The sequence below is a fragment of the Lissotriton vulgaris genome, chromosome 9 (genome assembly GCF_964263255.1).
Source record: "Lissotriton vulgaris chromosome 9, aLisVul1.2, whole genome shotgun sequence".
Lineage (NCBI taxonomy): Eukaryota > Metazoa > Chordata > Amphibia > Caudata > Salamandridae > Lissotriton > Lissotriton vulgaris.
In genome coordinates, this window is record NC_141697.1 from 280,904,063 (window position 1) to 280,931,444 (window position 27,382).

The 27,382-nt window shown below is 42.8% G+C and overlaps 1 protein-coding gene across 23 annotated transcripts in view; it reads left to right on the plus strand.

The window, feature by feature from the left end:
- Positions 1–27,382, plus strand: part of NRXN3 (neurexin 3) — a 2,233,908-nt gene that overhangs the window by 712,633 nt on the left and 1,493,893 nt on the right. For all 23 annotated transcript variants that reach the window (XR_015299916.1, XR_015299918.1, XR_015299917.1 and 20 more), the window contains 2 exons: positions 7,107–7,545; positions 21,161–21,544. Coding sequence is in view for 18 of the 23 variants with exons in the window: in XM_086937585.1 (XP_086793711.1) it covers positions 7,107–7,545; positions 21,161–21,544 (823 nt within the window). In the remaining 5 variants the exon portion in view is untranslated. The remainder of the gene's footprint in view (positions 1–7,106; positions 7,546–21,160; positions 21,545–27,382) is intronic.

A 27,382-nucleotide genomic window follows, 5' to 3' on the forward strand; every position in this document is an offset into this window, starting at 1 on the left:
CCCCCTCCCTCACTCTCCCTCCCTCCATCGCTCTCCCTCCCTTCTCTCACTCTCCCTCCCACTCTCTCGCTCTCCCTCGCTCCCTCGCTTGCTCTCCCTCCCTCGCTCTCCCTCCCTCCCTTGCTCTCCCTCCCTCCCTTGCTCTCCTTCCCTCCCTAGCTCTCCCTCCCTCACTCTCCCCCCTCCCTCACTCTCCCTCCCTCCATCGCTCTCCCTCCCTTCTCTCACTCTCCCTCCCTCTCTCTCGCTCTCCCTCGCTCCCTCGCTTGCTCTCCCTCCCTCGCTCTCCCTCCCTCGCTCTCCCTCCCTCTCTCTTGCTCTCCCTTGCAAGATCTCCTTCCCTCGCTCTCCCTTCCTTGCTCTCCCTCCCTTGCTCTCCCTCCCTCGCTCTCCCTCCCTCCCTTCCTCTCCCTCCCTCTCTCTCGCTCTCCCTCCCTCTCTCTTGCTCTCCCTCGCTTGCTCTCTCTCCCTTCCTCGCTCTCCCTCCTTCCCTTGCTCTCCCTCTTGCTCCCCCTCCCTCTCTCGCTCTCCTTCGCTCCCTCGCTTGTTCTCCCTCCCTCCCTCGCTTGCTCCCCCTCCCTCCCTCGCTTGCTCTCCCTCCCTCGCTCTCCCTCCCTCGCTCTCCCTCCCTCTCTCTAGCTCTCCCTTGCAAGATCTCCTTCCCTCGCTCTCCCTTCCTTGCTCTCCCTCCCTTGCTCTCCATCCATCGCTCTCCCTCCCTAGGTCTCCCTCCCTCTCCCTCGCTCTCCCTCGCTTGCTCTCCCTCCCTCCCTCATGCTCCCTCTTCTTCCCTCCCTCCCCCTCGCTTGCTCTCCCTCCCTCTCCCTTGCTTGCTCTCCCTCCCTCACTCTCCCTCCCTCCCTCACTCTTTCTCCCTCGCTCTCCCTCCCGCCCTCTCCCTCCCTCGCTCTCCCTCCCTCCCTCGCTCGCTCTCCCTCCCTCCCTCCTTCTCCCTCCCTCACTCTCCCTCGCTTGCTCTCCCTCCCTCCCTCGCTCTCCCTCCTCACCCTGCCTGTGTGTGCCCGGGCTGTGACAGCTTCCAGGTGCACAAACACAGCCGCACCCAAGCTCTTCACAGGTCTTTTAAAAGACCATTGGCATGTTAATGAGGCTGTGTTCACCTCTCAGCGCCCCTGCAGCCCCACTCTGATTATGGCGGGAATCACCCGGCCCCCACAGAGCAGCAGAGTCTGAGTCGCGCTCTGGCTGCAGACATCTTTAAAAAAAAACAAAAAAAACTCTGGTACAATGTCTGCAAGGTCCGCGGGCCGCCACGGAAGGCGGTCCGCGGGCCGTACTATGAGTACCCGTGGACTAAGTCAACCCACTGGTGTGGCTTGGTGAAGATTCTCTAACACTCCCCTTCCAGCCCCTGCACTAAGCAAATTACAGGCACTCATGTGTGGCTGGGGGTGCAGAAAGTGGGGGTGCAGGATGTGCTGGCCTGAAGTGTCATTCTCCCTTTGAAGACCCGTTTGGCCACTCCACCTCCATCCTGTCTTTTGCATCTGCAGCTGCAGTTCTCCACCCACAGGAAATCTTTTTTCTCTGTTGCAGGCCACTTCACACTTCATTAAGACAGCTTGCCTCAGCCTGGCAGAGGCTGGCCAGTCGAGAGAGGGCAGATGAAAGGTTGGATTTTGGCCGAGAGAAAAGAGGATTCTAGAACTTCTTTTCTGTAATAGTTATACATCAAACAGTGAGAAGCTGTTGGACTTATCATAACTATCATTTTGAGTCTTTGAACACTCTTTCTAGCTCACTCCTATCGATATTTATACTTAAATAAAATATTCCCATGTTATCCTATAGAGCTAATTTTCTACAATGGGGAAAAACAAAATTGGCAGTTTTTCCATCACCAGGGCTTACAAAACGATTTTTTTTTAATAATGTCCCTACTTATAGTTACAAGACACCCTACCCATGGGACACCTAAGGGAGAACTAAGGGGTGACATATGTAAACATATGGGAGTTTGAGGCTTTGGAAATACCTTTAATTCCAAACTCGAATTTGTATGTAAATTTATTGTACAGGCAGCCTGAAAAGCAGAGATGTCTTTAAAGTGACAGCAGGCAACACAGCAGTGCAAACTGCATTTAATCTAATGGGCCTCTAAACCTACATGCACTATGATATAGGGACTTACTGCTAGGCTGTCTGTACCAATTGTAATTAGATCTAATTACCATATACCTTATATTCAAAGCGCTCACGCTGGGTCTGGTAAGCAGAGGCCAGGGCACAGTCAGAGCCAGTTACCACCAATATAAACCAAAGACTTGGGGTGATCAGGGCAAAAAGGAAGACTTTCTCATGTGTCCTGTGTAACAAGGAAAGTTATGATAGTATTTTCTTTCTCTTAACACCATCGGTGCGGCGCATTTTCCCACTGTGCGCTGAAGATTCGAAAATCCCGCGGTTCATGACGAGCTGAGCTCGTCATGAGAGTACGAGAGGTGTACTTCATCAGCGTCGAAGGGGTTAATGTATTGGTAACCCCACTGATGTTCAATGAGATCTCGTTAAGGGATTTAACCTCATCCGTTTTGCCCCGATTTACCGCCGGTGCTGGGGCCCAATGTAATGTAATGTAATGTAATGTAATGTAATGTAAAAGAGCATTTGTACCGCGCAGCAGCCACTCCAAGGAGCATCAAGGCGCTAGATACTGATCCAGAGATGTAGGAAACAGGTTGGGCGTAGATGGAAGCTCACCCAGCTGTTACACTAGGGCTCTAACACAGGTGTCCTGTAGCTTGAAAACCCAGGTTTTCAGTCCCTTTCTGAATTCTTTTTCGTTGTCTAGGGCACGTAGAGAGGGTGGAAGAGTGTTCCAGGCTTTTGCTCCGAGTACTGGGAGGGATTTACCACCTCTCGTGCTAAGCCTGAACCTAGGTACTGACAGGAAATTTTTATGTTAATGTTAATGGGTGTGGCCATGACGGAACGGTTCTGTCATGAGCACAGCCCAACCGATGCTCATGATGGAACCGATCCGTCATGAGTATCGAAAGGGTTAAGAGTAAAGCATGGTGAACAGTCAAACAGTTGGCCTTATGGTGTCACAGGTAAAAATGGAAGTCCTTAAAGTGTATAGGAGCAGTGTAAAACAGCCAATCACCCCAATGATGTGGAGGGAAAAGTGCAGGGAGGCACTCTGGGACCTGGGTAAGGTTTAAACCTAATGTGAAACCCTGATGTTTGAGGCAGTGGCATGAGTGGCAGTGGATATTAAAGTTGGGAAGATGGTCAATCGAGATAGAGTAACAATAAAAAAGAGTTCAAGAACCCAGATATGTACCCAGTCAGTGCAAAAATAAAATGTCCAGCGAACTTAAAATGGCAAAATACCCAGACTCCATCCACCTATCCACCCACAGCTTAACAGGAGAAGTGAAAATGAACAATGTATGTGCACAAAAATAGCGAAACAAGCATCAATTACTCAGCTTAACATATCATGCAGTAAAAGATAAAAAAAACTCTCTATTACAGGCTCCCATAAGTGGGAGAGAGTGAGCACTACCCATGATATATGGGGATGCAAGGGACAAAGCATTGTCTCAACTCCACAAACATGGCCAGGACATGAGGTGCTTTCTCCAATCTGTGACACCACCTCCTGGAGATGACCCATGCCAACAGGTATGGTCATGAAAGTCCCCAAAGATCAGGTGAGTTTACTGTATGGATACAACGCATTTAATCTGAGGTAAATTTGGCACCACCTTGCATAAAGCGTGTTGTGGGCCACGTTACTCAGTTTATCTCCTCCAATATACTACCAGTGGTGTCTAGAAGTATAAATATATAGTGGAGTGCTACGGCACCAAACTCACCATATACTCCTCCGGTGCGCACCTCTCTCACGATTGGCGTCCATGTCGAGAAGGAAAGGGAAGGACTTCCTTTCTGCTCAGTGGACACCGATACGGCCAATCCTGGAGCTGCTGTCATACTGAGAGCAGCTCCAGGATTGGTGGGATCAGGCTAACCCAGCTCCTATTTTGAGGCTGGGTGCCTGTGCCAGCAATACCCCAGCTGTTTCACAGCCAGGGGATTGCTGGGTGTGCACTCAGCATGTCGGACTGGCCATAGCAAAAGAGCCGACCAACCCAATATGCACACTGCCGGGGCAGCTGTATCCTGCAATTGCAGGATTCAGCCCCGCCCCCTGTCCTCGCACTGCGGCAGTAAAGTAACATGGCATTGACATGCCATTTTACTTATTCGTTTGTGCCTGCTGTGCCCGCAGCAGGTGGAGCAACGCTCCTCCGCTCAAATGGAGTAGCCAACCCTGTATTCTGCCCCAGGGAGGACAGGCGTGAGAGCAGGCAGCAAGATGCGTTGCATGTTGTCAAGGCTGTACCGTTTCGTGACCACTGCACTGTACTGATGGGTTCTCCAGAATCTTCAGCTCTGACCTTCACCATTGGGCACATTCCACATCACAGTCCAAGTGTCTGTCCCATTTGTGATCCTGGGGACTGATCTTCTGTAGAGTTTCCCTCAGTCACGGCAGGATACGGGCGAAAAGGGCATGGCCATAGCATGGACAGTCACTTCATCTTCACCCATCAGTTAGACTCAGGTCACCGTGTGAGTCCACCAATATCGATTACGTTTTGTGTCCAGAATGTTTTGCTTACAAGCATTTTGCAGCCGTTGACACTTTAAGACTTCCAAAACTGCGGAATGTCTACCCTTTCAGACTAAATTTGTTTTAGGTCTTCTTCAAAAAAATGAACAGAAGCTAATTTTATAATTCATGGATCAAATGGCTCTATCATTAATAATAATATCTACTTTTTATACAGCACTTTATATCACACTTCTGTCATTATAAGTACTTTAAGTAACAGGTTACCATCGCCCAACTTAATGCCAGTTAATTCCCCATCCTTGGAAGGAAGTTTGATTCCTGGTTCCTCATCCCTTTTTAATAGTAGGAGGATGTAGGTAGGCAAGGGATGGGTTTAGAAGTATGTGAAGTTTCTATTTCACAAGTGTACTTTTTTCGACAACTGTAGAAGTTGCAAAGTGTATCTTCATAATTAGCCGAGCAAAGATATTTTCCACCTTGTGAGATAATGTAATTTTCAATCTAAATAATTTTATTTTCTTGCAATTAAAATTTTCAAATATTTTACAAATAAGGATTTTCAATCAAATACAGTTATACAAACATAAACTGCAGATGACACTTAAAAGTATATGCAATGATAATAAAAATTGAAGGAACAAAATAAAGAATATTACAAATAGCACAATTGCATACATAGGTGAACATTCAACGCATCTAAATACACAGATATGTGACAAAATCGAGGAAACTTATGTGAACATTATGTAATAAAACAAGAAGAATGCACCCCTCCACAAAAAAAACAAAAAAAACGGAATATCATGAGTATAGAAAAGATTTTACCTTTTGCAAAACAGTTTATAAAGTTTTACGTAAGTTTGTGGAATTGTTATCTGAAAGGGTAACATTTGCAGACTTATTCTATTCATTAGAGGCACAGTAAAACACTTTGTGACCTTTACAAAGTTGTCCACACAACTTTGCAAAAATGATAACATAAGGACTCGAAACACCCCTTTTGCTTATTGTGTATTTAAGAATTAACTATGGTGAATTATGAATACTTCCGTCGCATTAGAGTACATCAGAAGAGATTGCATCTCTATTGTCCAGCTGCGAATTAGGTAACTTCATATTTATTTTGTGAATATGAAGCTGCTTTCTTTGGAAATCATTTTGCAGTACGGCCCAAGCCAGTCATGCCATTCGAACTGCAAACCGGTTGGTGGAGGGGTGCAGTATTATTGGCTCTTGTAATCAATGCAAATTCCCATAAGCAAGCTATTTAACATCTGCTGCCTTTTGCAAATTATCCCTGATAATTACACGATCATTATTGTAAATTGAACGTTCAATACTCTTTATGGTACTACTTACGTTTTTAAATACAAACCACAGGCAGAACCTTCTGGTTTCCTTAATGGCAAAACTCTCCTTTCTGACGTGTACGGTTTTACGTGTTTGTCGTGTGACACAAAGCGTTGCAAAGCATTGCACCATTATAAAAGGTTGTTGGTGCAGTGTCAAGCAAACCCTTAATAGCTAGCGCCTTGGTGTTTTTACTAAAGGAACTTTCGAATTTCAAAGATGCTAGAAAAACATAAATATCGAAACCGGTTATTTTACCATTCAGGGGTCGTATTACACAAAATTTGCATTTTAATTGTTTGTGTTGAACGCACCTTTTGAAAAGTGCTCCCTGCACAAATAATGAAAATGCACCGTATTATGATGAATGCGCTGCCCCCAGGGCAGTCGCAAACTCGCACTGCCTCCAGGGCGACTCATTCATGTGGAAAACAGAGCGGCTGCTTTAAATTTTTTCTGTGTTTTGTGAGTACAGGAGGCAGAGTGCAGGTGGCAACCCGTCTGCACTTTGAAGGGGGATTAGAGATCCTTTTGTAGGCGGGAACTGTAATTGACTGCACCTGCTGCAAGGGAATGTCTGGGGGGTCCACAGGACCACCTATAGCACCTGCAGAGGGCTGCCTTCAGGTGGCGCACGGAGAGTGCGCCACATTTTAGATGTCTCACTGCCAGTGTGGCCCCTGAGAGCTTCTTTGCCTCTGTTCCTGCATCTGTAATATGGCGCAGGGGTGCAGAGGCACAGGGATTCCGAATGCCCTCTAAAGACAGCACTGGCGCTTTATGTACACCATCACTATCGGTATTACAGAAGGGGCTGCACAAGCGTATGCAGCCCCTTCTGTAATACCAAAGTCCCTGGGGGCGCGCAAAGCAGGCGCAAACACCTGTTTTACCCCGGGCATACTTGCATTATATGGCCCCAGAACAGGGGCAATAATTCGCTTGCAGGTCATGTTTTAATTGGAACATAACCAAAACGTAAAGATATATTTTCAAAACTGTGGATTGTCTGCAGTATGTGTATTGAGATGTTACAACTTAAAACCAAGCTTGCACCACATAATATATATACGTCTCATTGACTGTTATCCAATGCTCATCTTCTCTCATAGCGACTTATGTGTACTTTGTAACTTTATCCTATCAGGTTTCTTATAAAAATAACGACATCCGTTTGGAGCTGTCCCGTTTAGCCAGGATTGGAGACACAAAGATGAAGATCTATGGTGATGTGGTCTTCAAGTGTGAAAACGTGGCCACGCTGGACCCTATTAGCTTTGAGAACCCCGAAGCCTATATCAGCCTGCCCAAGTGGAACACCAAACGCATGGGTTCCATCTCCTTTGACTTCCGCACCACAGAACCTAATGGACTAATCCTTTTCACCCATGGAAAACCACAAGAACGCAAGGATGCCCGAAGCCAGAAGAACACCAAAGTAGACTTCTTTGCAGTGGAGCTGTTGGATGGAAGCCTGTACCTGTTGCTTGACATGGGATCTGGCACGATTAAGGTGAAGGCAACCAGTAAGAAGGCAAATGATGGTGAATGGTACCACGTGGACATCCAGCGAGATGGCAGATCAGGTAAGGAATCTCACTTTGATCAAGAACTTGGTAAAACAGTAAGACTTGTGAGCTGAGTTTGTATTTATTTAAGGAATACTAAAGGTTGTGGGTTTTGAAATTAACCTTGAAGCATGGTCTCCACCGTCATTTTATAAAGTAGGAAGCAATAAACAATTCAAACAATAGTAACGTTCAATATTAAACATTACTTCAGTGTTAAAGAAGTATACTTATTTCAGGATTTTTGTTGTTGCAAAGAATGGGGAATAACTCACTAAATCAGAAGCCCAGTTTAACCTGATCAGCTATGAGCCTCTCATAACTTGTCTGTGTGGATCCATTAACTGAGCCCTTATTTTCCATTCTAAACATATCTTTCTATACCCTGATGAAATTAGCCAGTAGGCCAGGAAGGTCGGCTTAAGGAACATTACTACCCAATTTCCTGAAATGCACTTCAGGGTTTTTCTTAAGTGCCCAGGAACATAGCAGCTACAGGCATGAAAGTCAAAAGCACTTGAATTCCTAGTCTTAACGAGGAACATGGTTATTCGTTTAACTTAATTATTATTATTACTACTAACTGTTACTAATGGTTTCCAGATATCCTTACTTAAGTAAACATAAATACCTGCTAAATAGGATATGGTGCATCATAAACTGGAGTCGCATGGAGCACCACTAAAGATTAAACAAGAATATTTTGACTGTTTTCCTCAAACTTAGCAAAGCAAGCTGGATTTTATGTGTTGGAAGACAACCCATTCTTACTGTTGAAGTACAAAACCTTTTCCAATGTTGTTTCATTCTTGAGATATTCAAAGGCAACTGACCAGCACAACGGTGTTAGCTGGCGTCATAGGAGTTATTCTTGTAGCTAAATTGGGGCACTTTGTGTGAGGCACTTAAATATCAGACATGCCAGTTTGAACAAACTATTTTTGGCAACAGGCTTGCCAGTAAAGGGTAACGGATGGTCCAGATGGTCGCACATTTGCCACGTCTCAAAACTAACCTTTTAAAAAATATATATATATCTTTTTATATGGAGATAGTTCATAGATCGTAAATACGCAAAACATTAAAAGGAGGAAATACATGTATAGCACAAGCAACACACCTTCATGGTAAATCAATGTTTAAAACCAGACCCGGTAAAATCAACAATGATAGTACAGTGCAATGATTCACATTCTTAGTTACACAGTCTGATTTTACATTGTTTTTAAGACATATCCAAATCGCAGCATCCCCAGGCTGCGTTTATCCTGAATTGTCCCAGAGAGCTTAAACTTTTTATAGGAGCCTACCATTTTGTTAACATACCATACAATCTACCCTTTATGAAATCCTTTATGTAGTCCCCACAATATAGCTTTGGCATAGTCCAACTTTGGGTTTATTAACTCATTCGCTACTGGGTGTTAGCAAACTTTGTTCTTAAGCTGTTTTCAAAATATTTTCTTTAGGTTGTTCAAGAACATGTTCCTAGTGTGCCTGATGCCATCACTGATGCCATTTAGCATGTCATGAGTAATGTAATATGTGAGAACCTAAACAGTGCAGTTGTGGAAGTGCAAGCTATAGTGAATAGTTTACTGAACCACAGCTAGCAACTTTCAGTGGTATATGATTAGAAATGTTAGTTTTTAACGCTTTTCAACACTTAACTATAATGTTGTCTTTTTCTGTGAATTTCCTATTTTTTAATTTTGTGAAAGGGAGATCATATTACCATACCCAACTAAAACATTGCATTAACTTTTGCACTGTTCAGTAAATATCCGGAGTTTTTGTTTATCATATTCAGTTAACACGCCACCTGCTCATCACCTGTGGCCATGCGCAGTAAAGGGTTGACACGAGCAACCCTGGTGGTAGGCCAACCCCCAGCATCCTGCCCTCCATCGTTAGCTAGCTGGTCCCACCCCTACACGATTGCTTGCCATCTGCGTGCCCCTGCCACCTTCTTCCTGTCCTCCATTGTCAACTTGCTGCCCCTACCAGCTTGCCCTCTTGATCAGCTTGCTGCCCGCTCCCATCCTGTCTGCTCTATGTTCTCTTTGCATTTGCCTATGCATCCCTCCTGCTCTCTATTGTTAATTTTTCTGCCCCTACCCATATCATTCTGCCCTCTGTGGTCAGCTCTCTACCTCTGCGCCACGCAGATGGGAAGTAGACGGGAGGGCAGGAACAGCTACCTGACCCCCTCTCTTCCCTCCGTTCTCCGCCTGAGTGCCATTGTCCCTTTCCAAATCCTCTCTGAGGTTTGTTGTGCTGCCCCTGCTGGGCTGCCCTGACTGGTCAGCTCCTGCCCCCTCCCTGCTGCCCCTTACCTTATTGCCCTCCCACCTGCCCTCAGTTCTCCATGTACAAACACCTGCCTACTCTCGGTGGTACACCTGTTGTCCTTACTGATGTCCCTACCTCCAGTGTTGAACTGGGACAAAAAGTAGGAGTAGGCACCAAAATGAAAGTGGCCCCCATTGACAAACTGGATAGTTAAAAATGTGGCCTACATTAGCAACTCAGTCAAGTTTTGAGCTTGTAAAGATAAGCTATACAGGTGTTTGGCACAGTATGGAAAAGTGCATGGACTTGTTTTTGCTGCAGGTCATTTTTGGCGAACTATCAGGGAAACATCAGTGAAAACCGACCCACCTGGCCACAAAACAGGCCCACACACTGCAAAAAAAAACCTGGCATGAACACTGATCTGTCAAACCTGCCCCTCAGGCACTGCCCGATTACCCTGTAGGCCAGTTCGACCCTGCCTGCCTCTGCTGATTCTTCAATAGAGTTGCAAGTGATTACCAATTTGGTTATCTGAAAGAGACATTTGTAGGTGCCCCTTCAAAATATGAATCAGTATGCTATAGTTCCATGTTTTGCAACCAAAAAGTCCAGTTGCAAAATAATGAAAAGATACTGGACCCTCAAAGGAGGTGAAAACTCATTCACAAAAGGGAAGGGATGCCCTGGAACCTCTTTTGCTTTTAAATATAGCCTTGATGCATTTTTTAAAAAGTAAACTTTATTTAAGTTAACATAGACAGCAGTGTGCCGTCCGTGTGGGAGCCTCCAATCGTGAGTTGCAACTTGTACTTACCGTATTAATATTCATGAGGGAGGTCACATTTAAATCCACTATGATTACTTATTTAAGGAACAAACCAATTGGTACATAGGTCGGTTCATAAATTCTTTTACTGTATACGTAAATACTACTTGAAATTTGTGAGCTGGATTTTGCTTTCTTCTGGCCCCTCGTTTGATACTTTGTGCATGGCCAAAAAGGAAGAATTTGAACTATAGCTTTGCGCCATCAGACACGGTATCCTAGAATGTCATTCTACGAAGCATTAGTTTGAACTCCACAAACACGACCGACTATTCCAGTAAAATGTGAAATTCATTAAAATGAGCAAACTAATGAAATGCTCCAATAACTGATAGTTGGAAACACGTGATTAGGCAGGGTCTCATGTAATATAACTTCTGTGATCCTATAGTACAGAAGACTATGTAGCATATGACATATATGTAGCCGGGGTTTGACCTTTTAATAGTGATCACCTTCATCTGGACTGTAGTCTCTATTGATTGATCTGTTGGTGCAGAAGAAGAGGGAAGCAACCCAATCTTTGCCCTTGCCACTGCACCCCAACCTGTCTCTCTCCTTTTTCACCTGAGGCTTTCCACCTTCTAGCTCCTTTTCCAGCTGCTAGTCTCCATAATTCCCTCCCCCACTTGGGCTTACGGATACAGTGCTTTTCAAGGACTCTTTATCCTAAATCTGTGCTATCTGTTTGCTTTTCAATTAATACATGAGACACTCTGAAAGAAAACTAGTTTTTTTTCAAGTGATTGCAAATAAGATCACAACAGAGGCTGGGAGGAAGACTTGTTAAAACGCCACCTGCTCCCTTGTCTGAAATTCTCCCCTCCTGGAGCAGACACTTCTATTATAATGACAGAGGTTGGAATCTGGCTGCTGAATTAGGCAGGACAGAGTAACTCCGCCTCTCAGTCAGCATTTGTTTGTAATTATTAGGTACCTTTGCCAGGCTTCTTGTGGGTCTCTAGCACCAGTGGCATTTCCAGCCTCATCCCATCTGTCTTTCTTTACACATTTAAGGATTTAATATTCCACTCACATCCTGCCTCTTCAAAGATATATCAGAGCATCTCATCACCTCAGAAGGGTCTCTAAAGCCACTCACAGGTCTATTCAACCTCTGACGGTGCTGTCTGATGCAACTGCCTTGGGCATTAGAGCCATCACTAAGGACACAATGTACAGGATAAAGGTGCTATCAAATCTCTTCTGAAAGTGTTGCATTTATTTCCTGCAGAATAAGACAAGAAAACGTGTTCCATTGCATGCTAAACACATTTTGGAAGTTTTTTTCCCAAAGCTTCCAAGTGTAAGAGACAATAGTGCTTGATTTAGAGTTTGGTGAATGGGTTATTCCATCACAAATGTGAAGGTCATCCTGTCTGCCTTATTACATATGGGATAAAATTTACCCTAAAGTACATTGGAAGGATATTGGAGGCGTTCTGGAGTTCCATAGCCATAAAGAGCAAGATGGCTGAAGGCTGAGTTCCTTTATAAAGCTATGGAACTGCCAGGTGACTTACAATATCCTTAGCATGTAGGACAGTGGGTACTGTATCCCTTATAATACATGTCACATCAGCAACTTTCCCAAAACCCCCTTAAATCCTTCGTACGTGGCTCTTTCATATGAAAGAGAGCACACGTTTGCAAAAGTGAAGAATGAAAATGGAATCTCTAGTGCAAAATTAAAAAAGCTGTGACAGATGTTACAAGCAGATATAAGAATACGTTTGATACAAGTGTTTTTTTTTCAAATGGTGCAGTAGCTAGAAATATGTAGAAACATGCAGAAAAAGTCTAACTTTCTGTAGTTACAGATGGAGTGCAAAAAATATATGTTGCTATAAATGTCTCCTTTATGGTTGCCATTGTACAGCTAGAAAAACAAAATAGAAAGAAAGAGAGGCCGCAGTTCCTTTTATAAACAGCTGCTTCACTTATAATTGGTGACAAAGTGTGTCACAACTCGCTGATAAAGAAATTAGAGGTAGGTTTTTATATAGGGATTACATATCCCATGTTTTATAAGTGCAGTTCATCCTATGGCATTTGTAATAGGGTGGCCTGGGTAATCGCCACATTTGTGGTAGAGTACTCGTCTGCCAAACTCTAAATTAGAACCATTCAAAATCTTCTGTAATATCCAGAGGATATGTTTAGAATTCCGGCATGACCTTGTATTATTGATATAGTATTTTACAGGGTTGCTACGGATGTTTTAATTGCAGGAGTGTATGGAGACTATGCATATATGCAAATCCTTGAAGGATTATAGAATTGTATCCCCCTTTGTCTTGAATGCAGGTTTATGATGCTCTGTGCTGGAGTCAGAGTGTAGAAAGTACTTACTTGACATATTGTTGATACTTACAACATGACTGTGTTATTTCATGAGACAACGCCTTACATTTTCCAGAAATGTAGGCTTCCATGGTTTTTGCGAGAAGGTGTAGCGCAGCATTGGAGCTGATATGCAGCATATTTTTTTTTAATTTTTGTTAATTTGAGTTTGCGAGATTCTGCCTAGGAAGGTGCAGATTGAACACAAAGTGGTAGGTATTTTGATTGGAAAGGTCAAAAATAACCTTTTAAATACTGGTGTGATGACAGTTTGTTTTATTTAGGAATAATTAGTGCCTAAACCACAAACGTTGTTAAAGTAGACAGTAACCCGTATCCCATAATGGCAGTCTAGTATCTCAGCCCAATCCCCATTCTCTAGTTCACATTCCAGAGTTATGCAAAAAAATTCTAAATGCCGTACCGGTGAGACCAAGTGTTGTGCCCCACTTGAGAAAGCCAAGATGAACATAGGTCTATTTCAATAGGATGGACTCCACTCTGCTTCTCAGCCTGCTCTATGTGGCCCGAGAACAGTAGAACATGGATGCATGCTGGACCTCTTCTTGTGAGTGGTGGCAATCCTGCTCAGTCACCCCACGCGGTGTGGGTGGTGAGCAGATAGTACCAGATCACCAGTGGTGCCACAATGCACAGGAAGGAGACATCAAACTCAAAGGGACTGCGTCTTAACCAGGTCTGTGGCTAGTTTTCTCACAATGCCCTTCGATGTGACTCCTGCTGGAGAATGCAGGAGGAGTGCACCGAAAGTCCTGAAGGGCCAGTGGCCTGCTATCTCTGGATAACGGAAAAGCAGCACAAGCAAGCCTATGATTGGATTTACTGTGCTGATGATATCACCCTAGCGTCAAAAGCTTGATGGTGAGTTGGTTTGATGAATACCTGATATGAAGACACTGAGATTTGGACGGCTGGGTGGAAGAGGTGCTCCAAGCTCCAGTGGCTCTATGGGTGAGAAGAAAAAACACAGAGACGACTTATATACTCCCTGATGCTCCCGAAGTAGAGAACAACAGAAAGAAGATGTGACTATGGGCCTACAAATGACTCAGTCAATAACTAGTGAAAATGCTCTGGTGAGTTTGATCAGCATGCTCTCTGCTGACATGGAGAGGAAGATTGACATGGTAGCTGATGGTATCTAATGAAAGCTGTGTAGACTGGAAGCTGTAGAAGAATACCGGGAGGTGACTGAGCTCATGCTCAATGTGGGAGAGGCCAAGGTGAAAAATGAAATAGGCAGTTTTTGCCTCACCTGGTCATATAAAACATCTTTTATAAGGTCCCTGCTTATAGTTTCATGGTACCCCACCCTTGGGACACCTAGGGAAGACCATAGGGGTGACTAATATGTAAACATATGGTAGATTATCACTTTGAAAGTGCCAAGACCACCAACATCAAATTTGCAATGAATTTACTTTAAAAGACAGTCTGCAAAGCAAAGCTGCCTTTAAAATTACAGCAGACACTCAGCAGTGCACACATGCAAGTGCAGGACATCTGCTGCACCTTTAAATGTCCATTCCCTAATATAAACTAGGGACTTGTAGGTAGTTGGAACTCCCTGGCCCTATTATGTACTAGGGACTTATAGGGTCGGCGAGTACCAATGGTGGGAATTTACTTTGAAAGACAGGCTGCAAGGTAAGGCTGCATTAAAAAGGTCAATAGGCACACAGCAGATGCACACATGCAAGTGCAGGAAATCTTCTAGGCCTCTAAATCGCCATGTCCTATTATCTACTAGGGGCTTATAGGCAGATTATAGGTAGATTGCTCCCCCCTTCTCCCGGTCCTATTATACACTAGGGACTTACAGGGGTCTGTCATTGCCAATGGTAAGTGTACCCAATTACATGCACCATTTAATCAAAGAACTGGGCCTGGGCCTGGTTAGCAGAGCCCAGGGCACAGTCAGCCCATTACCACTCAGTCAGCAAAAAACTGGGGATGAACAGGGCAAGGGGACTACTTTCTAACACCTCTCTAAACTCATTGAGTTGTGAAACATCGGATTCAAATTTGTGTAGCACAAGCATTTTACTATTGGTTAGCAATGGTGATCTGTACATAGTTCTAAAGCCAGCAAAAATATAGGGTCCAGCAAAAGGTGAAAAATTCAGGGTAACCATGTAGAAAAGGCAAATTTCCTACAGCCACTGTATGAAATAAAACTTTAACTCTTCCTCTAGAATTTGTTACAAAAGCAACGTGAAAAGAAAATCCAGATACTTGTACTTTTTAAGATACATCTTATGGCAAGCTTTTTCTGCCGACTGTTGATCAGGTTTGTCATAATGAGCAGTCATTTTTTTGCCCCCACTCTTTTTCTGACAACTTGCTTTTGTGCCTGAATCATAACTATGAGCACAGAGTACTCAAATTTAAACAGAAAGCAATGAGACAGATTCACAAAGGGAATCCTAAATTTGCGCTTACATAAGTACTATTCCTCATGGGTGCAAGCACCAAATTTTACAATATTCGCACTACACAGTAGTAGGATGCAGCGGCGGCACCTTCGCTAAGTCACAGGAATGTTCCCTCACTACTCTCTGAGCAGTGCAAAAGGAAAAATGAGATGATAACACAACATTACTATCATTTTATTTTTGGTATGGAGCCAGGTGAGGGTGCAGCTTGGCTGTTGTCAGAGGGAGGAAGGGAGCAATAGTGGTTGGTGTACCATAAGTGCACCTTACGATTTGGCCAGCCATCTTGGGCTGGCCAAACAGACATGCACACTTAGCCTTTCCTCACCTGGCTGTGTTGCACAGCAAGGCATTGAACAGTCACAGGCTCCCAGGCACTGTTTGATAGGCAAACCTGGCTGCTCAGACCAATCACAACACTGCTGTCATGTCATGCTGATGACAGTAGCGTTATGATTGGCTTAGATGAGTCTGGGAGCCTGTGTGCTGGCAGGATTCAGGAAGAGAGGGAGGATGCAGAAGAGGCAGTGGCCTGCAGCTAAGTCATGTTTTCGTTTTTTCCTACCCCCACCCCTACCCCACCACTACTATTCCCTAGCAGCCACCACCACTGGTAGAAAGCCTGGGAAGCTGTACCATTCATGCTTTTCAAGCTTATGACTGAGTGTTGGAAAGTGGGTTATTGGTAGGGGCAAATGTAGGTCTGCCACTGGCCATAAGGCCACTAACACATGGTAGGGCTCAGCATAGGTCTTAGAAAATTATTCCTATGCTCAACCCTTGGTAGCTTGGCTGCGACCAGGTGGGTTTACCTTCAATAACAGGTATGTAAAGCATTTACAAACACAATTTCAGTACATAATTAAGACACAACACAAAATAAAAATCTAACACCAATTTACAAAAATATGTAATATTTTTATCTTTTAAATGACACCAAAATAAAAAAAATCCACCGTAGGGAACCAGAGAAATGAATTTTTAAAGATGAGTCATCTTCTAGTGCTTAGAAACCAACAGTGCCCCTTTTAGTTATTTTGTTTTCTCTGACAGGGACACACCTTTAGAAATTATTCTGGAGAATTGTTCACCACTGTGTTGTGTCGCCTTCTCCAGCAGGCTGGGTCCAGTTAGAACTCCTTCCTGAAGTTCTGCTTGCAGGTCCCACAGTATCCAACACACAATCCAAGGTTCTCGAATCTCCAAGAGGGTCCTTGAAAGTATGAAACTTTAATTCCACAATCCACTTGAACAAAACCCTTACAAATCCACTGGCACTCCAGGCTGGGAATTCTTTGTGGGGATGTCCAGGTGAGATCTGTTAACCTAGAGCTTGCAGGGAGTCCACTCTTTAGTCCTTTTGAAGCAGGTGTGATCCACAGGGCTGTAGTTTCCAATGGTGCAAAAAGGCGCAAACTCAGAGTCCTGGCCTTTGGAAATGCACTTCAAAATCTTCAGTGCAGACAAACGCTTCAGATTCTCTTCAGCTTTAATCAGCAGATCTGGAGGGCTCTGTCCCTCTCAGATACTTATTCCAAGATTTCTGGGTAGCGCAGGAGGTCACTTCTGACCAATGGGAGCAGGGTAACTCCTCCAATATATGACCACATCCTGTGGAGTGTGGCATTATTTTGTCCCAGAGTGCATCAAATCTTCAAAATCCATAATGGCTGATTTTTCAACAAGGAGGTAAGAGCTGGCTAATTTACTTAGACTTTCCCCCTGCATATGCTCATACCTTCCTTAATCCTACCATCTGCCTAAGGTAGGAAGTTCGGAGCTGTAAATGACAATGGTCTCTACTCTCCTCTTTGACGAACATAGTTTACGAATCTTCCCCCTGGCCTGGCATTCCTTTGGAACAGCACACTGCCCTCCCAGCAGAGCTGGTTAACCACAGGGGCTTTTTATCACCTCTTCAAGGCAGCCTTGCTAATCCACTTAACTATGACAAACCAGGGCAGACCACTGGAAGGCTGAATTTGGACTTACAAACAAGAAAGTCTTAAAACTTCTTGTATTTAAACTTTAGGAGAAATACAACAATATGATATTGTTGGATTTAATAATGCCATTCTGGGAAGTCTTAAAATCGCATTTCTAGCCCTCTCCTATCCATAGTTATTAATCAATAACTGCCTACCATGTTCACCTATGTAACAGGGGATATGCAATGGTAAAAATTACTTGAGCCATTTTTCCAGCACCAGGACTTACAAAAACATATTTTATAAGTACTTGTCTTATATCTACAGGAACCCGACCCCATGTGCAACTAGGGGAGACTTTAGGGGTTCTGAATCTGTAGAAATATTGCAGATCTTCCCTCCACAGGGCTCCTAGCATCAATGTAGAATTTGAGTAGCACTGTACCACAGTGTGGGGAGTGAAATGTGAAATTTCACTTTACCCAGGCATATAAAAACTCATTTTATAAGGGTGTACCTAATATATAACTGAACCCCACTCCTGTGATACCTAGGGGAGGCCCAGGGGTCCCTAATATGCCAAAACATTGCAGGTTATTCATTTTTAATAGCCCCAAATACCAAAGTCGAGCTTGGGTACAATTTACTTTTTAAAAGCAGTTCTGGCACCCAGTGCTGCTTTTAAACTGACCTCCGGCTTCAACAGTGGAGACATGCAAGTACAAAAAGAGCTTCTGGCCATAAACTGCATGCCCCAGGGTCCTAGGGACATCCAGGTAGTTTCAATCCCCCTGTATTATTATATATAGGGTAGATCATGCATATCACAGGGGTACTCCACCATTCCATTGTGTACCTTAGTGTATGCAGGTGTTTTGACTGTATTATAATGTGTTTCTTTCAGCATAGCACTGGCCCTGGGCCTGGTTAGGCAGAGCCCAGGGCCAGTCAGAGTAAGTTACCACCAGCATCAGTCAGAAAAAAGTTGGAGGGTGCCCAGGGCACCGGATGACTTTGCAACACTGCGTAAGTCTTATGATATTTTTTCAAAGGCTGCTTTTACCTCTGTTTATTTGCACAAACACTCTGAGGTGAAGCAAACCAATTCGCAAGTGCACATTTGTTCCTGTTTTCTTTTTTTTTCTCCAGTGTTTTTCCCCATGCGGAAACCCTGCCCTGTAACGACACCAAGTATGAGGGTGATCCACCCTTTTCTCACTCGGTATGGTGGGTTAGACCTGCCTGCATATCTACAACAATCTACGAGATAGAAAGGGGTCAGATAGCAGGTTGTGAATTCCAACAAACTCACTAGTTTGTGGGCCTTCACAGCCTTTCAAGGCAAGCCTCGCCTTGATCATCTAAGTCCACACCACCCATTGCATGGAATTTGCTACTGCTTCATTGTGCAAACTTTTACACTATAGTAAAGCCATACATATCTGACGGACGGTGACGAGGGAAAATTAATTATTTATTTAATTTTCCCTCGTCATCGTCCATCGGAATTCCACCCAGCCGCACCGCTTTTACCTGCACGGGCCGCGGCTGGTATGATGTTACGGTGAGGGCGATGCACAAGCTATAGTTTTCAGTAAACCATTTCTAAAATACAGAAGTATTGCATTTAGATATTCTACAGAATAAATATTTTAAATCTTTTTAATTTTTGGTGGTTACTTGAAGGGCATTAAACTAGATATACAAAGTCAAATTCAGAAGCGGGAGCAGGGGACAGAAAAATAAAACGTTGCTAATTTTACTATGCTTAGAAAGAAAAGATGCATTAATATAACTGCAAGGTCATAGAGCTGGTTTGTCGGACACCAAGAATGGTCAGGCATCAAACGACCCACATGTGGCAGCTTCACGCTTGGAGAACTAAGCAAGCATGGCTAATCGCAGCAAGCATTTGAGATGGGATTAATCTAACAATTATGTAATAATCGCCAGGTGCCAGTTAAACATGTGGCCAATGTTAATTGCTTTAAATATGTCATCAATGCAGCATGTTAATCACAGTTAAGTAGAAAGGCTCAGATCATGCAAAATCAAATAAGCCCTCGGTAATAAACAAATATGATTTTGGGGTCAATAACACAAAGTTCAGTAATCAATGCTCTGGCTTGTTGTTGAATCCCAACAACCCTTACAAAAAAGTTGGTATTTTGACGTTGTTATTGTAAAAAGGACCACAGCAAAAATTGTATCTGTATTTTGTTTTAGCACAAATAGACATACTTTGTTTCCATCGTTAAATAGTTCTATACCTCTATTGTGAAGTTAAATGTGCTTGTTGTTTTGTCTTTTTTCTCATGACCATAATATACAGCAGGTTCGCTCTATTTGACCATTGTTTCCAACTAGGATTCCACTGTTTTTACTAAGGTTAGCCAGACCCCTGAATAGAATTTATTAAATAGGGCCTTCCTAAACCTATTTTAGCTCATTGTTTTCACATCACTACACTACTCACCCCAGTCTACACATGCTCCCGCACCTTACTGCTTTATCAGAAAGAACGTGCCAAAGAGCCCCTTCGCGGGTGCCTGTCAGGCATTGCAGCCCCGGCCCCACGAGGAGCACGCCCAAATGATGAAGCATGACACCTCTCGGGGTGTGTGAGGGCACTTTCTCCATAGGGAGGTTATTCCACAGACCTGAACACTTTTACACTCCCAAGTAACTTCACACCCTCTATATACAAACTTGTTGTTTTGTCACCTTTTTTAATTTTGTTTATAGAAGATACTTCATTCATGCACATCAAGTATGCAAATATGCAAATTAAAATACTGAAAGCTATTTTAGTACCAACAATGTGTTTAAACGAGTATTTCAGATTTAACATTAAACTAAGGTTAGTTGAAAATATTGTGCAAATTAGTACGTCAAATCAAGCCATGAATGTATATTAAGACAAGGCGGCCTCAAATTTGACGAAATAGCAACAAGCCAGGCTAACTAATGCAGGCATTCGCTTCCATCCACACAATTCATGATTTGGCAAAAATTGCCAGGTTATTTTAAGTTAAGAAAACATCAGTTGATTAAGCATTCATTGATTACAACTTCAGGAGCTGCCTGCTGCAATGATGAAGTCCATTAGATACAAAATGGCATCTCAATGAGGTCCTGAAGCTCTCCTTGCTCGTCCTTGAGGTGTCTGGAGGACAGTGATAGATGATGCTGATGGTAGTGATTTATGTAGCATTTTAGGTAGCATATGCCCAACTTTTCTTCATGTTCTTGGAACCCATCCTGTGCCTCAGCAGCTTACCTAGCTGATCACCCTTTTATGTCTAACGCCTATGCGTTCATTGCCATCCACACACCAGGGCTATTACCATTCCCTTGAGGATTGAATTGTGGCCCTACCTTGGGTCCTCTCTCCGAGGTTGTCGCTGACAGATTCTTGAAGCCTAAATCAGTGCTCAAATTTTGCCTTTATCATTCGTATATCATAAATTTGTAGATTTTGTAATATAAATCATACAGGTAATAATTTACAACATTTCCAGCATCAGTTGACATTTGAGATTGAGCACTGTAGCTGTTTTATACCTCTAGATGGACACAAAGCATTATTCCTATCTGTTAAGTGCCTGAGATCAACAAATAGGTTAATTGTATATTGTCAGTGATAATCAAATTCATGGCTTGGCTTGCACCACAGTAAAACTGCAAACTAATTAAACAATTAAATATTAAAATGTGGCAAGGGATTCAAGAGATTATTGTTTGTCCATAAGCAACCTCTAAATCTCATCTCTCTTTTATTGCAGGTACCATCTCGGTGAATAGCAAGCGCACACCATTCATGGCCAGTGGGGAGAGTGAGATCCTTGATCTAGAAGGTGATATGTACCTTGGTGGCCTCCCAGAGGACCGTGGAGCCCTGATCCTACCCACAGAGTTGTGGACGGCCATGCTCAACTACGGCTACGTTGGCTGCATCCGGGACCTCTTCATTGATGGGCGTAGCAAGAATATCCGGCAGCTGGCAGAGGCGCAGAATGCAGCAGGCGTGAAGTCGTCCTGTTCACGACTCAGCTCCAAACAGTGTGACAGCTACCCCTGCAAAAACAATGCTGTCTGCAAGGATGGCTGGAACCGATTTGTCTGTGACTGTACTGGCACCGGATTCTGGGGCAGAACTTGCGAAAGAGGTAAGTGTTGATGCAACCATTGTATCTACTTTTTTTATTTCTCGTCATGCATTTTTGATGTCACATGCACCATGCATTTGGTCTATTGCCCGAATACAAGACCCTTCAAACATGAGCCATTTTGGATCAAGCGATAACGTGCCATATGGGCGTGTTATAGCATTATAGTAGGCTCAACAACGTCTAACGAGACTGCCAGCATTCTGTTTTTGTTAAATAAAGTGGTCATTGAGGAGCCACTACTAGGAAAGGATTTTCTAGCTTTGAACAATGACTGGCTTGGCAGTAAATTGCATAATGAACTGCCCTTTTGAGTTCATTCAAAGTTTCTACCCAGGTATGACTTCTTGAATATTGGAAGTGATACAGTATTGGATGTACAAACTTAGCAACAGCAGCAGTGTTCGATATCTGACGTACAGATAGTGGCAGTGTTTTACATGTATGCACTGAGAAAGAGTGAGAGCTCTCCATTGTTAAATAAACCAACTAACATTGTGTTTTGAGAGGCGTCATAGCTTCTCATTTCAAATATATGTCCATTAGGTAAATGCCTCATAGCGGTGTCATAAAACTGAAAGCAGCAACATTTTCTGCATTAAGTTAAGTTTGTCTACCTTGTTTGAGTGGTTGATAAGTGGACTCCTTGATGCTGATGTATACACAACCATACTCCAAGATGCATAGATCTGAAAGGTTGAGGCCTTCTACAGTAGTCCATTGCCCAATATTATACTAATGGTCCTCCAGGCACACAGATGTGACAGGCGTAAGCTCCAGGCAGCATCTACCTCACCACTTACACATACCATATGTAGAGATGCCTAGAACAGCAGAGCTATCTTTCTGATCAGCTGGGTTTTACCATGTCTGGCCTTAGGGGCAGCACTGAGCTTCATTCTACTGGGTTCTTGCAGACTATGACCTCAGAGAGAAGTGTAATATTGGAGTGGGCAAAAGCAGTTTATTCCATAAGAAAACAACACACCATGTACTCTCCACATCAATGCAACTTTCAGACCATTACACTCACATCTGATAGGCCCCAACATTACCTAATGACATCACTTTAAAGTGAATACACGCTTTAATCCCCAAAGCCCAGCAGCAGCAGTAAGTGAATAACACAATACCACACATGTTCCGGTAGCAAAAAAAAACAACAAAACACAGAAGACATCCACCACCATGCACATGCAGGTTGAAACATTTTTTAATTTGCTCTAGTTTTCTACAGAAGAGCAATGAACAACAGATAGAGGATGTCCTGTCCATTGCCACACAAGGACACTGGCTTACTTTTCCAGCTGGGCATAACTTTGTGCAGGTTCCCTTCCCTTTGGAAAAAACAAGCATTTGCAATGCAATAGGTCTCACATTTATGAGTGTTTGAGCTATTGGCATTGTAAATAACAATTTATTTTATGTATGTGTTGTTTTGAAAACAGATAAATAAAATGCATTGTCATTTGCAATGGCAATAGCCTAAACTCTTGTAAATGTGAGACCTATTGCATTGCAAATGTTTTTTTCGTAAAAGCCCCATGCTGCGCTTTCAAGTTAATGGCGGCCTCTGCCCTTTCTTTGACGAGCCACATCTAAAGAAAGGGGTACGGCCGCCATGAAAGTGAAAGCGCGGTATGGGGGGCTTAACAAAAAAAGCATCTGTTTGTCAAGTTGACACACAAATGCTTTTTTTGGTAAAAGCGGCCCAAGCTGCGGTTTCACTTTAATAGGGGTCGCACACCTTTCTTTAGATGCAGCTTGTCTAAAGAAAGGGGCTTCATGAACGTGAAAGCGCGGCATGGCGCGCTTGAAAACAAAAAGAAAGTGAAGAAATAGAAGAAAAAAAAACATGCAGCTACGTTCGGTGCCACAAATAAACCAAAGGCGCTGTTCCAATTGTATCAGCATGACGTGCCATGCTATGAAGAAAAATAAAGATTGTGGGAGAGCGTGTCCTGGCTGCAACAGCAGGCATGTTAAAAACATTAACAAAATAGCGCTCAGAGGCTGTAATTAAAGCCTACCGAGTAACAACCAATGTAACAGGAGATGTCCTCATGGGAGGTTACAAAATGAGACAAGGCGGTACTGAGGAGGGACTACTAAGCCTATTGACTAATGAAAAGCCACCGTTTATAAAGGACAATGACACAAGCCAATGAAAATATGGACAGAGAGTGGGCAGAGTTTCAAGTAAACACCTGAATACAGCATGTCTCACAGAGCAGCGCGTGCAATGCCCACGCTCGACCTAAAAAGGGGCACACCTGAGATGCTGTCTGAGGTGGTGCATTCCAAACAAACAAAACTCACCCTGGAGTCTGACATGGTAGTCCATTCTCTAAAGTCAAATGTCAACTCTGAACCACAGCCGAATTGACTGTTCCGAGTAGATATGTAAAATGTTAAATGCTCATGCATTGCAACATACACCTTCAGGAAACTGTGAACGTTGTCAGAAAGAATCTGTACACCATTCATGTCTGGGTGTCTTAATTACAGTTATGAGAAACATGATCATTACAGTGCAGAAAAACCTATTTATATGCTCTGCAGAAGTTCACAATCCCTAAGGACCATAATGTACAACCCACACTCTATCAAGGCACTCACCCAACCTATCAAGTGCCAATTTCTTACTGGACCTGACTGGTACTTTCAAGCTTGGCAAGAGAGGCTCTCCGTGATCACACCTTGTCACTAGTGGCCCAAATCACCCAGTCTTTTACCATTATCTTCAGCTGTAATTCCACCCATGACAACTAATAGGTGTTCTACTTCTTCCATTTGTTGAGGTTGTACTGTACCTGTTGTCCAAATGCTAGTACCACTTTGGACACCCACAGGCTAGCATCACAAGTATACATTGAGTGGGATATGTTTTTAAATAGATTCCCATTACTCCTCCACGATTCTGTGGAATTATGCTCCAGTCATTTAAGCCGAAAATTGCTCTTTCAACAGCCAGAAATTAACTATCTTTAAATACAGTGTATTCTCCTTTTACACAGATTACTGGCAGTTTGAATAAGCAAACTCCAAACACACTTTGTGGAACTGATACGTTTTTATTACATGACAACATAAGAAATGATCACCCTAAAAACCCCAGCGCTGTATATTCAATTATTTATTTATATTTCATAGAGTGCCCATTCACCCATGGGTAACTCAGCCCTGGAACCAAACGTAAAAAAATAATGAATGCGCTACATTTCTGAAAAAAGTAGAGTCTTAATGCTTTTCTTAAACTGCAGCAGATAAGATAACTGTTTGGCGGAGCTTTCCAAAGTGTTACAGTAGCCCCTGAGAAAGCTCGACCTCTTAAGGTCTAACATGAATATTTTGGAATTTGCACTAAGCCACTGCTAGCCGATCTTAAACTGCAAATGGGTTAATGATATGAGAATTTCTGACCTAGAGGGGTTTTACCATTTAAATAAAAGGCTTGATAAACCTGGATATAGGGATTTGAATTTGACTATTTGTCGTACGGGCAAGCAATGAAATGAGACAAATGCTGGAGAAATTGAATCCGATTTATGGAGGCTGCCCACTAGTCTTGCGGCTGCTTTTGGATTAGATGCAGTTTTTTCAAATGTCTTTCAATGAAAGGCTAAGGTACAGTGAATTTCAATAATCAATCTGCGACATAAAACATTCATTAATAATCTCCATCTTAGTGGGAAGCTGAAGAGGTGGACTAGCCTTCTTAGCTCCTTTAGCTGGAGCCAGCAGGTTTTTGTAACATCTCTAACCTGGTCTGACAGAGTAAGCTCTGAATCAAATTTGACCCTTAGAGATTTTTACACTTGGTAACGACGTGAGGGCTAAACCTAAAATCGTGGGCTAAAACGGCAAACTATTTAGAGAGGTGTTCTTAATAGGACAAGAATTTCTCCTTTATCTCCATTAAATTTTAGTTTATTTTGGCCATCCAGCAGTAGATATGTAGAAAGCTGTTGTAGACATTATCAACACAAGCTGGGCCATTGCCTTCAATATTAAATTAATTTGTGTGTCATCCGAATACATAAGAAAGATCCAAACCTCCGGAAGAATGGCTAGTATCAGTAAGAGTGAAAATGGAGGGGAGATATAACTGAACCTTCTTGGACTCTGCTGGTAATGCTATGTCATCAGAAAATTATTCACCCATCTGAACTTTATATGATCTATCATGAAGATAACTGCTCAACCATTTCAGACCAGAACCTTTAATGCCAGTTATAGCGAAAGGATTTGCCAGTGTTAAATGTTTCACAGTGCCAAAAGCTGCTGGTAGATCGAGTAATATCAAAATGGCTAAACACTTCATGTCCATTCACTGCTGTAATTCATTGGCTATATATGGCAACCGGGAGACTGTTCAGTAGTTTTCTGAATTGTCTCCATCCAGAGATGGCATCATAAAGAATATCTCCTTATATGTACATCAAGAAGGGTCTACTCTCTCCATCATTGCTTCATTTAAACTTGTGAAGTAAGGGTTTGTATTCAGACTTCACTACAAAAGCCGGGCCCCAAAAGTGGACCAAAAATAATGAATGGCTCAGCGTTTTCTTTTGTAACATTGCATTTGCACTCTCACACCTTGAGTGCCTCAGAGGAAAAAGCAACTATGACATCCTTGCCTACCACAAAATGCAGCAGTTCCATTGCAAAACTTGTCTTGCGGCATCATTCTCGAAGGTGGCTTTGTAACCTATTTTAAACCTACTGTTCTTTGGCCATAGATTGCTATACCTCTTAATGCAAATAAGTTATTTCTTATACTCTTATTTCAACAAAATATATATGCCCTTTTTTGCATGATCCCCCTAAGGAAGTCTACTTTGGAAAATTGGTCTATATATTTGGATCAGTGTTCCCGTGACCTAATGAAGTATCTCAGCTGATTGCTGTCCTTGTACACATATACATTATTTATTAATTATGTATTAAAAAGTTTCATATGGCGCAGATATGCCCCAAGTGGGTATCAGAGCGCTTTACAGAAGTACAAACAGCGTTGCATGTAAAAAACAATAACAATGATAAGCAAAGTATTGGAGCAATAAAATATGTCCAGGCAAGAGGAAATAATATAGCATATAAGTTCAACAGGCAAATAGAGGGGCAAAGCACAAACCAACATCGTAGACCTAGTGAAAAGAAAGGACCCCCTCCTCACGGTAAGTGACGTCAAACAAGGGCATTCATCCATTGTGTTTTCAGTTCTTTTTTGAATCATCAAGCTGTAGATTCGTATTAGTATTACTAAAACCCACCTAGGTCCTGTTCTCTTCTCTGGGGATAACATGACCAACATTTCACAGAATGTACCCTCACCTGGCTATTTTGTATTTGACTGGCATCCTGAATCATTCCACTCTCCTGTTAATTCTAGAAAACAACATATGAAGCTCATCTTTTTTAAACATATTGTTTATTAGAGCACAAAATACATAACTAATCAATATTAAGTAGATGATTTGGTTACTGTAAAGACAATTTGGGTAAAGAACAACATAAATCTTTCAACCGAGAATTGGAACATGTAGGGTATTGAGGGTGTTATAGTCAACAAAGGCTATGCAAAATTGTATAACACACCGATTCAAGGGTATGAACAAGTCCTGAGTATTGAATTTAGTCATGGTATTGAACAAAGTTTCATACTTGCAGGTATGTTAGGGTATTCTCACTAAAGCTGCTTGTTTTTTTACATCATTAGTCCAGTCATTTATAAGCAACTGAGTAACTGTTTCAATGGTTTGTGGTTTATTAGGATAAACCTCTGCATTTTGCAATCCAAATCCTAAAAATGTATCAGAAATGGTAACTGAAGAG